The sequence below is a fragment of the Oculina patagonica genome, chromosome 4, assembly GCF_052425735.1.
Source record: "Oculina patagonica isolate OP01 chromosome 4, crgOcupat, whole genome shotgun sequence".
Classification (NCBI taxonomy): Eukaryota; Metazoa; Cnidaria; class Anthozoa; order Scleractinia; family Oculinidae; genus Oculina; species Oculina patagonica.
In genome coordinates this window covers 19,828,291-19,842,722 of record NC_135761.1, presented here as the reverse complement: position 1 = coordinate 19,842,722, position 14,432 = coordinate 19,828,291, and the positions used below count along the sequence as shown (strand labels likewise).

Below are 14,432 nucleotides of genomic sequence, written 5' to 3'. Positions count from 1 at the left end.
GATGCTATAAATGATAGCTTGATGAACATGAACTAAACCTATAATCTAAGAATATTCAAAGGAATACTTTCAGCCTAACATCAGCAGAAAAATAAGAAAATGAGAACATTCAGCATGGACCGGAAAACAATACTCTCTTGTCATAACAGAACGTTTTCCGGAAGTGGCTTCGTGATTTGCGTTTGACCGCTGTCCGGAAATATTTATTGTAATTATGACGTCAGCAGTATTCCCGACACAACCGACATGGCGGACGACTCGTCGAAGCTAAAAGCAGAAATTGCATTTTGGACGAGTAAGTTTTAGTAGTTTTTCATCTCTTGATGTGTATTTTTGTTCTATATAACTATTTGTTGTTCCCTTAGTATTTGGCAAAAGAATTGTGGCTTTGAATAAGTTTATTCCGCTAGAAACATGTTTGTAAGCTTGAGAAAGCAAAAACAGAAAGCATCTCTTTGGTCTGCTTTGGTTGTTTTTGCTCAGTCGTCTGTTATTTCAATTTGTTAATTAGCGGCAAAAGACGAAGCCTTAAAGGCCCAATGGAAAGAAACAAATTATGGAGTGCGCATATTCGTTTTATAACGTTCAGAAATTAATAAAGAACGTTTCGGTTTGTTTCAACATTCTGTACCATGTATAAGCTTACATTGTACGGGGGGGTGTAAATTTTTAATTTTTGGGGAAATTATTTAGGGTGAAAAAAAAATCAACAAAAAAAAAAAAAAAAACATTAAAAAAAATTTCCAAAAAACTCACCAATCAAATAAACCCGGACCACGGACCAAATAAATAAACCAGAAACTTCTGGATAAAGTGAATGGAATAAGGTTAAACCCAGGGCCAAACACGGAAAGGGAACGGTCTAGAAAGAAAGTTAACTGTGGACTTTACAAAGAATTCTAGAACACAAAGTTAAACAGTCTATGATCCATGCCATAAAATTATTTGTATATAATCTGAATTTACAATATTTATTTTCTGTATCTAGTTCTGTATTATCTACAGTGTATGCTACAAATTTTATTTTTGATTTTTTTTTAGATCTTATTGAATCCCATAAACATACAGCACCGACAGCCCCACATGTTAGTAGCTCTGGAAGCCATGTCTCTTCAATGAATAATAACACATTAAATAAGAATGAAAGATCACTTTCTTGGCAAAGAAGTAAACAGCCAGAGAAAGAAGAGAAGCAGTCAGTCTCAGGGCCAACTCACAACCTTAGTGGTGGACAGATGGGAGTAAAAAAGTCGTCATATAGTCTTGATCGAAGGAAGATGACCAGCTCTAGTTCAGGTACCAGTTTCAGTATTGTACAATAGGTGCTTACCATTTTTTGATTAAGTGCCTTTGGACCTTGAGAGTTGGTGATTATTCGAGGTGGGTGTTTATTCGAGGCTGGGGGCTTATCTAATTTTGACCATTAATTTTTTATTTTGCAACAAAACAATGAATAATAATAAAACATGAAGATGTAAGTCAATTTCAATCTCAATTTAATTATAATCAATATTCCCTTGTTCCCTTGTGCACTGAGGGAGGTGGGGGGTGGCTGGGCGCTTATTAACTTTTCCCACCTACAGATTGGGCGCTTATTCGAGTGGGTGCTTAATCGAATAAATATGTTAATAAATAATCAAGAAAATATGACAATTGCCAGATGTACTGTAACATAGAAAGAAGTCTACCCTTGCAATCCTGATTTCTTAAACCCTTGAATGTCTTAAACCTCCCAAGAGCTCAAACCGTAAAAACTTGTTTCCCTTAGATTTGCTTCATTAAGTCCCAGGGGGGCGGGGGTACTCCGACTTGTAAATGACGGAGATGATTGAATGAAGGCAAAACTCAGGACCCAAAAAAAATCCCTAAGCTTCCGACATTACCCAAAAAAATCCCTGGACTAAAAAACTAACCCCCCAAAAAATCCCTTGTCCAATTACCCCTAAATTGGCAGGAGGGGCAATAACGCTCGAGTTTGATTATTCATCATACCATAAATACGCCAAGGCAGCGACAAGGCACTTTAGTTCGTTTTTAATACCTTAAGAAATCCCCTATTTGAATCAAGTCACCCAAAAAAATACTTGCCAAATATTCCAACCCCAAAAAATCCCGGAATTGAAAAATTCAAACCCAAAAAAATCCTTCGATCATCCACCTCATTTAAAAGCTGGAGTACCCCCCTGGGCATTAAGTCAAATACTATACATGTAGTTTTACATTGCACCCCTGATTTCTCGAATTCTACATGTAGATTTCTCAAGTGAAATTTAAATTCCCTTGAATGTACTATAAATCGGGATTCCATGGTACCAGTATTAATAGCAATAACTTGATAACCAAAATTAATATTTTAAGCTTGGTACTCAAACAGCAAATAAAAGGAGGAGGTCAACAGAAAAGAGAGCACCCTAGGCTGTCTAATTGTTTTATTTTTACAGCAGTCATTTTTCTTTTAACTTTTGCTACAGTTTTGGCTCACTGTAACTAAATTTCTTTTATCTTTGTTGGGCAATTACAGGTTCAAACACTACAACAGCTAGCATGAATGCTACAGCCATCCCGGGATCATCTGGATTATCCTGGAGTGCAAAAGACTCAAAATCAATTTCTAACAACAGAACTGTGTCAAAACAAAATGAATTAAAGTTATCAGCAACAATACCTACAGCAACATCAAAGACGGCAGTGTTACTTCCACAAGCAGTTTCACCCCAGAAATCTGTAAATAAGACACACAATGCTTCATTTTCACAGCCAAACCTTAACTCGACGTCAAGGAACCCTTATGTTTTAAATAAAAAGGAGGCTAAGGCTGTATTCAAACAGAGTGATTCCAAAGTCCCAGAAACAACACCTAAAGTGTCATCAAGTACAGTGTTATTACTTCCACAGGCAGCCTCACCACAGAAATCTGTAAATGCAACACAAAATTCTTCATCTTCACAGCCAATCTGTAGATCGACAGTTAGCAACCCTTTTGTTTTAAATAAGAAGGAGACCTTTGTGAAGGCCGTTGCACAGAAATCAGAGTTGAAGTGGTCAAAACCAAGTGTTAGTTCTGTCTTGTCATCTGAGGACAGTAAAAGTCTTTCAGATTCAGAACTTTACACTAAGAAATCAAGCACAAGCACAGGACAGTTACCAAAGTCATTCTTCACTAAAGTTAAATCTTCGGCAACAATTCACGCCAAAGCTCCATCCATGTCAAATCTTCAAGGATCTTCTTATAAATGGTCAAAAACAAAGTCAACTACTTCAAGTAGTCTTAGCCAAAAGAAAAGTGCAAAGAAATCCAAGTTAAAATGGACCAAACCTGGGATTCCTGCTCAAGCTGGAAGTAAAAGTAAACTGAATCCTTATGTATTAAGAAAAGAAAATGTGCCAAGTGGGAGTGCTAGTCAAAAACAAGGAGTGAAATTCTCCAAAACAGCTAGCAAAAGTAAAGCTGTAAAGAGACCAGTGTATTCTGCACAAAATCAGGTACCTTAAACATAAGATGCATACATAAGATATCATTCATCATTCGGAATGGAAGGGGAACTTAAAAGAACTGGGCCCAGTTGTTCAAAGGGTGGTGAATGCTATCCACCAGATAAATCACTATCCGGTGGATAACTGTCATACAAACCTACTTCGCTATCCACCTGATAGTGATTTATCCAGTGGATAGCATTATCCACTCTTTGAACAACCTTAGTCCTGAATGCTAAGTTGAAAACTGGGTGTAGCGGAGTTGCCAAACAGAATACATGTGTGTTCAGAATTCTCTTTTCTCCATTGGGTTTGGGTGTCTGACAAGAAGATAACTGACCTTTCTGGCTTAACTGGCATTAGGTTAAATGGCTGAATATTGCAGCAGACTACTGTATCCATTTTCCTGGAAAAGATGTCCACTTAGTTTAATTTATGACTACATGTAGTAGTTTGAACTATGGTGAAAAGGGGAGGGGTGATGCAAGGGTAGTGTGCATCACTGTTCAGTAAGAAGTTTTTAGGTTGTTTAAAACTTTTCTAACCAAACATAATCTCGTACCCAGATCTTCTCAACCCTCGGAGAGAACATCTGGTAAAGTCGGATTTTGCTCGCGTCAAATGTGTCAGAAATGTGACACACGACGCGACTACGCATGCTCGGCAATTTAGTAGATGAAAAGCTCACTTGGCTGCTGTAAATAGCTGATAAACTTCTTTCCCATATAAGGAAAGACAAGTATCACAATCTTGAAATAGAGTTGAGGAAGAAAAAAAGGCGTCAGTCGTGTTTTTACACACAAACCAGCCTTCAACGGTGGGGAAAAGCGCGCGCTGTGTTTGACGCGTACAAGCTAGCTGTACGCGTCAAGTACGCGTCAGATTTGCAAAGTTTTTCGCCCATCTTTTTACCCACGAATATCGTCATTTTAAAACATTTTGTTCTAACAAGCTTGAACTACAAGCTGTATCTATAGATTATTCGCATTAGTAACGTCCAAAATACGATGCGTTTGTAGAAAAGCCTTTAAAACCAAATATTTTCCTACTAGCTAACGCACGGTGCGCGCGTGCGAAACAAAGTTTGCATCATCCGCGCGCAAATGCTGAACATCAACCAATCAGATTGGCGAATTGAACGCACTTGACCAGATGTGTACTACCGTGGTAAGTAGACATCTGGGTACGAGATTAGACCAAACATACATTGTACATGCTCTGGACAAAAGTTATCCAGGTTGACTTGTTTTCATTATGGAGACAAATATAATGTACATGTAAAGTCTAAAAAGTGAAATTACAGGCTTGGTTTGTCTTCTCTTTAACTCAGTGTACTGTACATGTAGGTGCGAATAATTGCAGTATACATGTAGAAGGACTATTTAAATGTACCATGTATAATTATGTATGATCTGTTTTTTAAGAGTTCTCATGTGTGGAGGTCTCAAAGTTCATTAAAGTTGGACAGAAGGAAAGATCAATCAAATGCAGAATTTGTGAATAAAAAGGCTTTGTTACGACGAACTTCTGCAAGTTTCATTGAGAGGTATGACCCACTTTTTGTAATACATGTATAAAAAATAATCTTACTTTGTTCACTTGGCATAATTATGCCGGTATTTTACATGGTTGACTTAGCTTTTCAAAGTTCTTTTCTTTTCCATTACAGGAGGCAAAGAGCAGTGCTAAGAGATAGCCCAGTTGTAACAAGGTAATGAAACCAAACCTGTGAGAACATTATACTGAACTACATGTACATACACACGTGCACTGTAGCTGAATGGCAAAGAACATTTCTTGGTATTAATAAATTTTGTTAGATAAAGATACTTACATGTAACAACAGTTGTGTAGTAATTGGAACTGTGGTGGGCGATGTATTATTTTATTAAGCTTGTCTGCAATACAGGCTGTGGGAATTGCATTCATTTACACTTTGAAAGTCTTATAACAAGATTGCTCCCAGCTTTCAATTCGCAGTTACATTTAGTACATATTTTAAATAGCCACTCATGAAAAATACACATGCATTTCTAAGAAGATAAATGGGATGTACATATATGTATTTCATAAGAAGTGTACAGTTGTATGTATCTCATGAGAGTGTACTTGTACAGTTTTTGTATAATTATGTAGTTCATACCATGCTTTTGAATGTGATTACTGGTATCATTATCAAAATGTGTGTTTATCCCTTCACACTTGGATCTTCAGTTTCATGTACGTACAGAATGTATGAAGTGTCTGATTATAAATGTACATTGTGGTTATCAAGTCTGATACAAACTCTAAAGAGGGTAGCATATATGGTGTGGTGATCCCGTTTCAAGCACAAATTTTAACCAAATTCACATGGCACGTACATTATGTACACATGTACTTGAAACAGCAGAATTCACAAATCATGTGTCTTTCGTAGCTATTTTTACGTGTCACAGTCTTATTTTTGCCCTTTTCACATGTCATGCATCAACCCTTTGCTTAACCCTCTCTAAATTAACTCTACTTTAATTTCCAGATACAGTGTTGTGAGATCAACAAGGAAACAAGCTCCAATTAAAGCTCAGGTTTGATGCTAGGAGTACACTATTGTAGCTTTTCATTTTATAATACATACCTGTACAGTACCTGTCTTTTTTTGTCTCTGGCAGTGTGTTGGCACATACACTGTGCCCACCCAGAACCCCACATTAAATTCAAACAGTCAGCTTTTTCCATGGGGAAAAATTTGATTAGCAAAGAACAATAATAAGTTAATATTTAATTTACAGAGATTGGATAATGAAACATCCAATGTACATCATCTTAATCAAATTATTGGTCAGCAAGTTTTTAGTAAGAACTGGTTGAATTACAGTACCGCTCAGAAATAAGCGTCCCAAAACCAGGCAAGGGGAACAAAAAAAATTATTATTAATGTACTGTATTTGAAATGAAAGAAGGGGAAGAGTGTTGTAAAGATGATCAGTAAATAATTGTGTAATCATTTAATTGATTTTTTTTTATAATCATTGTTCATAGTTGTTGGTCCATTGACCCAGGGAACATGTGCCAAGTGCTGTACTTGGTGCTTGCATGATAATATGAAAAAAAATCTGTGATCTCAAAGAAAGCTTTTAAGCTTATATATTAGCCAGGGCTCGAAATTAACTTTTTGGTGTACTGGTCCATTGTCCAGTGCATTCAGATTTTCTCTGGACAAAATGCAAGTTGTACTGGCCAGGTGCAGGAGCAACTCATATAATAAGCAAAGGTTAACTACAATTAAGCTAAAGTAATGGTTGAACAACTTGCCTTTCCCTTATGAGTCAATCCATGAACTCTGGTTGTTTCAGTCTGAAAGTCTCAGAGTTCATGAATTGACTGGTGGTTGCACAGCTCTGTCAGAGCTGAAGTCAAGAGTTTCTTCAGGCCAAAATGAAACTTTTACAGACCAAGGGGTGATTTTTACTGGCCAATGTCCAGTTGACCACCATTAGTGTTGAGCCCTGAGAGCAACTTCAAAGTACTGTTGTGGATAAACTGTATGTTGTTTTGTGGAATCAATTTTTCCTAATACTGCTTGTTTGTACTGTAGAAATTAAATAAAGTGGTGGTGATTGGAGGTGTTTCATACAAGACATCATCCAACAAACTTACCAAAGCTAAAACACCTACAACTGTGAAGGAGAGTGGGAGAAGCATGACAAGTTTGTCAAGAAAAACAATTGGTGAGTCCTTTCTGCTTTCCTGATAATTGTTTTTGATCTAAAAATGTAGAGGTCAACTGTTACAATGTGACTACAACAATGTGTGTACAATAATGCAAACTAAGCCACCTTGCGGAAAGTAAACAAAGAACTCTGACTCTGGTTACCAGCCCGAGCCAATCAGTTTTCAGTACAACGTAGTTTTTTAACTTGAAATTGGGTTGAATACTGTATTTGATAATTTTGATTAATTTAATTGTCTAAAGTACAGAAGTTGCACTGTAAGCCTGTTTGTCACCTTACTCAATAGAATTCTTGTCTTGCCAACTTCTGTTATTCATTTTTGAGCTAGATTGCATCTCAAGTACCAAACTAATTTACAGTCCTTTCTTGCCTTAGGAAAATTGACCAAAACAGTCAATATTCAGGGTGAGAAGTTTGTTATGGACTCAAAAGGAAAGACTCTTCAACGAATCAGCAAAAGTACGTATGTGAAGAAATTTTTCACCATGTTAAAATGAGCTGATCTGATCTCATCTGATCTGATCAGACTAGCCTCCCATGCAGTCGTTTTTAGAAAAATGACTGCGTGGGAGGTTAATCTAGGACCTGATCTGATTTGATGTCACCTCCAGATCTGATCTGATCTAAACTCATCTCATCTGATGAGATGTGTTCTGTTCTGATTTTGTTTTCATGTTCATTGTACAGCTGGTAGACAAGCTACCCCACCTCATTTTTACAGGGGATTAACCTACTTAATTAAAGTACTGGCCAAATGGTAACGCAAGTGGACGCAAATAGTTGCAAGTTAAACTTGCGTACAGACTTGCATTGGGTGGCCAAATGGACACGCAAGTTTAGTCGCAAGTGCACAAAAGTTTGCAAAAAGTCATTTAAATTGCTACGGGGTGCAATTCAGTATTTTCAGTAAACTGCAAAAAATGCATTGACTTGTGATGGAAGGCCAAATGGTGAAAAATTTTGTTAAGTTCATTGCAAATTTGATCATGACCAAAGTGAACGCAAGTCTGCGCAAGCGTATGCAAATCAACTCAATTGCACGCAAGTCCTGGCCAAACGGAGACGCAAGTGGACGCAAGACTAGTTTAAAACTTGCGTCCACTTGCGTTGCTGTTTGGTCAGGGCTTAGCCTCAGAGATTCTCTTTTTGCTTTTGTAGAAGTCACAGGTTTTAAAATTGTCGAGTATGGTCTACTCAAGGAATAAAGATTGTGGGCTATGAGTGCCTGTGGTTTAGCCTTCCTGTCTTCAATCATAATAACAATTTGTATAAGCTCTTGTAAATCTTTCATACATGTATAATACGCCTACACATAATACAAGTTTTATAAGCTAGTGACTTACATGGCATAAAAAAAAAATATTTTCCTGGACGTGCGTTTTTTTTTGTAACAATTAAAAAAATAATGCTATTCTCAATGGCCTGCATTTGTGCTCTGTTCAGTTTTACCCGCTCTTTGCCCAAAGATTCAATTATAAAAATACTTGATACACTTGTTTCGATGAGGAATTACCATGATTGTTACTTAACTTTTAGCTCCAAGACATGCTTCCTCAAGTCAACTACGTTCTTCAAAACCAAGCCAAATTCCCTTCGGAAGAAGGCGATCAAGTAATGGGCAAAGGGTCATATTGCGTACTCGAACAACGTTGGTCAGAAGTAGAGTCAGTAATACTCCAAGCAAGACCCTTGCTAGGTACATTAATATTTATTTTGTCTTATTTAGGAGGGGCATTGGCCTAATGATAAGTCTTGTGCTACTCTGGATTGAGTGCTCCAGGTTTGAGCCCTGGTCAGGGTCACAGTGTTGTGTTCTTAGGCAAGAGACTTTACTCCCACAGTGCCTCTCTCTCCGCCCAGGTGTACATTAAATGGTTACATGTTATTGATCACGTACATATAATTATTATCGAATTTTTGCTGAGGCTAACCATGAACTAGCATTCCATCTAGAGAGGAGTAGAAATACTGCTAGAAGATGTTTAATGCCACGGAAACCTGGATTAGCTCCAACCTGATGGGCCACAAGGCCAAAACACAGACCTGATCTCACCGTTGTTTTTACCTTATTTCTTTGTAACTACAGGTATTAAGTGCAGAAAAGACCTGGATTGATCATGAGTACATGCAAAAAAAAAAAAAATCAATGCAAATCTATATGCCTGCACCGAAATGGCTGGCGTTTCTAACCATTTTGCTTGCTTGTCCGTGTTTCCCACCTATATGGAGGTCTTGTTTGGTGTTCTTGATTAGTCAAACTCCGCTGTTTCACCATTAAAATTTAATTGGTTAATTCTATACTTTTGTTGATCATCTAACAAGTGTGTTCTCACGAGTTTAATCATGCTGTGGGATATGCCGTAAAAGTTCACACGCTCAGCAAATCCAAACATGTCTACATTTTACCTATATTAGAAGGCCCGGGCTAGTTGTTCGCTTTAGTTAGTTGTGCATAGCTGTGCAGTAGAAGAGGAAGAGCATTAAATCATTTAAGTTTGAGAAGACGGTCAAAGAGTCTCGATACTTCCTTCCAATTCAGCCAAGCGACACTGCTTTTGAGTTATTTCCTGCATAGCAGTTCAACACTGAAATGCATCGAAAGGTTGTGTGATTACTCAATAATATAAAGAAGTGCCTAACTGTTTCTTTTTTTCCCTTCTATTTATTTCAGTCGTGTATTGCAGCGCAGTATTAACAATGCCAGACTGTACAAAAAGAACAAGAAGAAGCCAGCGTCAGAGCAATACTGCATGTTCTACAACAGATTTGGTAAGCTCCTAATCAGTCAGGAACTGGGGGACCCGAAGTAAGAGTGGACCTTTTTTGGCCTATAAGGAAGGGATTGGAGGATCCTGGAGCTACGGCAATTCCCTTCCCTTTCAGTCTCATCCCATTTTTCAACAAAAAAGGTGGCACCCTGGACTCTTCTCCTAAATCCATCCCTGATGTAAGGATGGCAGTAAGAACACTGGGAGTTGAAATCAAGTCGTGTCCTGGCCATTTTATTTTGCTTTGCTAACTATAAACTTGAAGTTGATAAGGTAAATTGACTGATATTGAATGCGAATGTGGGAGATGACATCTTTCATCAGAGAAAAATACACTTGCCCACCAATGCTGTAGCAGTCAATTTAACAGAAACTTATCATTTTGTATTTTATTTCGTATTACATTGTCTTTCATAATCCTTCTTGCCTCTTCTTGTGCCCCTGCACATTTTTTGCACGATCATTTTTTTTTTCGTAGTAGTCATATATTTCCCCATCAATCCCATTTCTGTCTGTAAATAGCTTTTAAGCGATTGCTTTGTGACCACCATATACTAAGGTAGTGGTGTGAGACTATTGGAAACGTTTGACTGTTGAATTCTTAGGAAAATGCAACAAGAAAGACACTTGTCCTTACATTCACGACCCTTCAAAGGTTGCAGTGTGTACAAAGTGAGTATGCGTTTAGATCTACATGTACAGTGTATCTAACCGACATGATTACGTCACCCAGCTTGTGACATGTATGCCGAATAAGAGCCTAGTTATGATGAAAGAATCGCTAGACTAGGGGGGGGGGGGGGGGGGGGGGGGGGGGGGCCCCCCCCCAAAAAAAAAAAAACCCCCCCCCCCCCCCCCCCCCCCCCCCCCTTGGAAAAATGCTCCGCCGTCCCTGGACTAGTGCAGAATATATATTGACTAGGTGTTCAATAATTTCTAGATTTCTGCGTGGTCGGTGTAAAAACGTGGATGGGTCTTGTCCGTTTTCACACAAGATTGATCGTGACAAGGTTAGTTTGCAACTTGTTTTAATATTTGCGTAATTATTAGAAAATTTCTTTACATTTAATCCGTTTCTCTCCTAACAGTGACTGTCTAGGGTTAACCTTCTTTGAATGCTTGATCAATTTCAGATGCCAGTTTGTCAATTTTTTCTACGTGGTAAATGTTCCAACGACAATTGTCCATATTCTCATGTAAATGTCAGCAAGAAGGCAGAAGTGTGCGAAGATTTCCTTAAAGGGTTCTGTTCTCGGGGGCAACAGGTAAGTTTATGGCTAATCTTTTCTTCGCAACTGTCATTTGGGTCGTTACGAAGTGTCACCCTACCGTTGGGAGAAGTACATACATGTATGTTGTGTGACAACTCCATAAAAGACGGTAAAGAAGAAAAGGGAACATCTAAAAGTAAAAGCTTGGGAATCAATTATTTTGAAACTCTACAATGGAAGTGGTACAGATTTTTGTGTACTTTGTATCACCGCTAGCTGTAATCAGAACTGCTTTGATTAAAAAACTGAACAGCGGAGACTGAGGCGGGAAAGGATGGAACCGGCTAATATTTGAGACTTCGACTTTGCCGTCCACATTTTGGGTGACAAAGGTGACAAAGTGAGGTTTTGTTTGGGGCAAAATGGTACACCTCAAGTAAAGAGATTCTTCCAAATGTTTTCAGGTAGTTACAGGTGTACATTGTATAAACCTGTCAACAACAAAATAGCAGTGGATGTACAGTGCAGAGGGCTTAGAAATAGCCTAGTGCGTTTGTTGTCAAAAATCACCCCGTAAATTCTCTACTGGGTTTGTTCCACTTTCTCGACTATCTAGTACTTTTTGCTGTGTTGTTAAAACAAACGAACAATTTAACAAACAACAAACAAAAGAGTTGATGATGTCTAATTGTGTGTGGATGTTTTCTTCTTGGTTTGGCAGTGTAACAAAAAGCACATCTTAGAGTGCGAAGAATTCTCAATGACTGGCAAATGCTCGAAAGGCTCGAAATGCAAGCTGATGCACAGGGCAAGAAAGCCTGCATCAGAACGTAAACGAAAATCCACCTCAAAGGAAGAAAATGAGAGCTTGAAAGTCTCCAAACTGGATTTTACGAGCGACGAAGGTTTCTTACCACTTACAGCTAGCACCTCAGGTTTGTCATGGTATTCATTGTCTGGTATCTCTCACCATAGTTAGTTACTATGCTCTCACTAATATTCACTTTTGAGTTTCAGGTCAATAAGATTTACCAAACATTATTCCTACGACCTCATTCTATCTCTGCTAGCATTCTTATAATTGGAGACTTCTTTTTAATCAAGTTACTCTAGTTGCCTACTTGAAACATCCGAAATTCCGCTTCTTTTGCAAGTTACAGTTTGTACCTTCCCGTCAAACACATTTATAGTTTATAATTTTGTCTGTAGATACATTGCAAATCTTTTTTACGCACTTTCATCATATTTGTTTATTTGAGATAGTCAGGTGAGTGAATCAAAGTTCGCCCAGTATTTTGAATGCTATTGCCTGTCGATTAAGCTGTTTTGTGTTGTAAATTTGGAGCAAACTTTTGCGCAGGATCCTTTGGAAAATACACCAGAAGAAACGAAAGAGATGGCGGGTGAGAGTTGACCGTAGATAGGACTTGCCCACTGTATCCGACACTATAGTAGCTGGATTACAGCTCTTTCCTCTAGGATCTCCAGCCTTTCCTCGTATGCATTAAGATAATCTGGCGACGAAGAGCATGGACTGGTGTTTTCATTTGTCATTTTGAGCTCGTTAGGAGTTTAAACGCAACAGAGCAGCACCAAACTATTTATTAGCCAATCAGATGAGAGTTTGTCTGCTCTCAGCTAATCAGAAGTAAAGCCAAAGCCAATTAAGGGGTCGTCAGGCAATGTTGCTTGCCTGGGAGAATATTGCGCGGCAACCCAAAAACAGATAATAGTACACGAAATCGTGTCTTAAAACAGCCCGTAAATATTTGCTTTTCTTAAAATCTCATATCAAGGTACTTGACCAAAAGCTGGTTGGTACTTGAAAACATATTTGCCGAAAACGTAATCGTCTTACATGTTTTCTTCATTTGTTTTTAGCTGAGCCAGTGGTGATTCGTCCCAGGTTCTTGAAGCCCAAGGAACCAGAGAAGTGAAGCGGGGAAGAATAGGTAGGCTTGGTTTCAGGAGGTTCTTAATTGAACCTCCTTGTCTCTGGGCCTTTGAAGTAAAATATATGCCACTAAATGGTGGCTTTTTTGGAGCGTGAGCGTGTTGAATGAATGGTGTTGTGCGTTATTTTGCGAGGGAATGACTGGAGTGACAGGTTATGCGAGTGCGGGAGTCACTCTTAATTGTTGCGTGATTTTTTTTTTTGTCACGGTGGGATCTGAAGTGCGTGGCAAGTAAAAAAAAATAATTGATGTTATTTGTTTCCATGTTTTGTATAGTGTAAAATATTTTAAAACTAAAGGATATAACGGCTGGACTGTAAAGAAAATATTGAGAATTTTAATAAAGACAAAGTCAAGTTTTAATTAAAAAAAAACTAAAGAAAGTCGTTGTGGTCCTTTTATTTACCGAATGGTAATGAGGTTGTAGGGATCATTCGCTAAGTCACGTGTTTCCCTCATTCACTCACTCCGGCTCACTCACTCGAACACTCGACTCTGATATTAAACCGCTATTAATTCATGTATTAACGGTGAACGTGCTGACAGAAAGGTTCTTTAAAACGCCATTCAGCGCATGTCAAAACAAATTATTCTCCAACCTCGTTCCCAGGGTCTCTCTCTTTCAGGGAACTAAATTGAATTTTCACAAAACAAATCGAAAGAGGATCAGTTACACTCATCCTCTGGTGACAAAAGAGAAAAGAATACGCTCTACGAAGCATCAGAGCAGGCTATCAATGTCCCATTCACGTAAGAAAACATTCAAAGACGCGTTTTAGTAAACAAAACATTCATGCACGTTTTTGTTTCGCGTCACATCATCTTCGTGTCACGTCATCTGTTCTCATCTTTTTGAGTCGTGCAGAAACGCGCATCTTTCTCTCAAATTTTATTCGCTCCTAAAATAACGCTTTACGTGCTGGCAGAAAAGTAAATATATTCATAAAACAAATTTACTTAATGCTAAAAAGGATCAAAGGTTACACTTAAAATATTTTTGTGATGAAATAGAATTCGCGCTACGAAGCCTGAGAGCACGAACCATCATGACGCAATTCCTATGGAAAAGTAAAACATTCACAGGGTAATAAAGTGAGATTGTGTTACATTATTGAACGCTCATTTGAACAAAAATACTATCAATGACCCATTCACGCAAGAAAACATTCAAAGGCAAATTGAGGTTGTGACCTTACTGAAAGCAGCTATGAACTACACATAGTTACGCTTAAATTGTTATATATATATAAAAAAAATATTACGCTCGGCATGTGACGTGTTTAGTTTAGTTAACACCACATCAACGGCACG

The 14,432-nt window shown here is 38.1% G+C and overlaps 1 protein-coding gene across 1 annotated transcript; it reads left to right on the top strand.

Annotated features, from left to right (window-relative positions):
• Positions 1-156: 156 nt before the first annotated feature.
• Positions 157-13,504, top strand: LOC144651663 (uncharacterized). The gene is made up of 16 exons (XM_078511613.1): positions 157-295; positions 1,042-1,296; positions 2,522-3,483; positions 4,899-5,020; positions 5,144-5,185; positions 5,993-6,041; positions 7,052-7,184; positions 7,563-7,646; positions 8,724-8,883; positions 9,859-9,956; positions 10,561-10,627; positions 10,896-10,965; positions 11,089-11,220; positions 11,888-12,101; positions 12,504-12,569; positions 13,048-13,504. The coding sequence occupies exons 1-16, from the start codon at positions 247-249 to the stop codon at positions 13,101-13,103; spliced, it is 2,559 nt and encodes an 852-aa protein (XP_078367739.1). The 5' UTR covers positions 157-246; the 3' UTR covers positions 13,104-13,504.
• Positions 13,505-14,432: the final 928 nt, after the last annotated feature.

Bases quoted from the DNA above. Each gene is read 5' to 3' on its own strand.
- LOC144651663 (XM_078511613.1), top strand. From the start codon at position 247: ATGGCGGACGACTCGTCGAAGCTAAAAGCAGAAATTGCATTTTGGACG. The intron at 3,484-4,898 runs GTACCTTAAACA...CTGTTTTTTAAG, and splicing joins TGTATTCTGCACAAAATCAG to AGTTCTCATGTGTGGAGGTC. The intron at 12,102-12,503 runs GTTTGTCATGGT...TTTGTGTTGTAA, and splicing joins ACTTACAGCTAGCACCTCAG to ATTTGGAGCAAACTTTTGCG.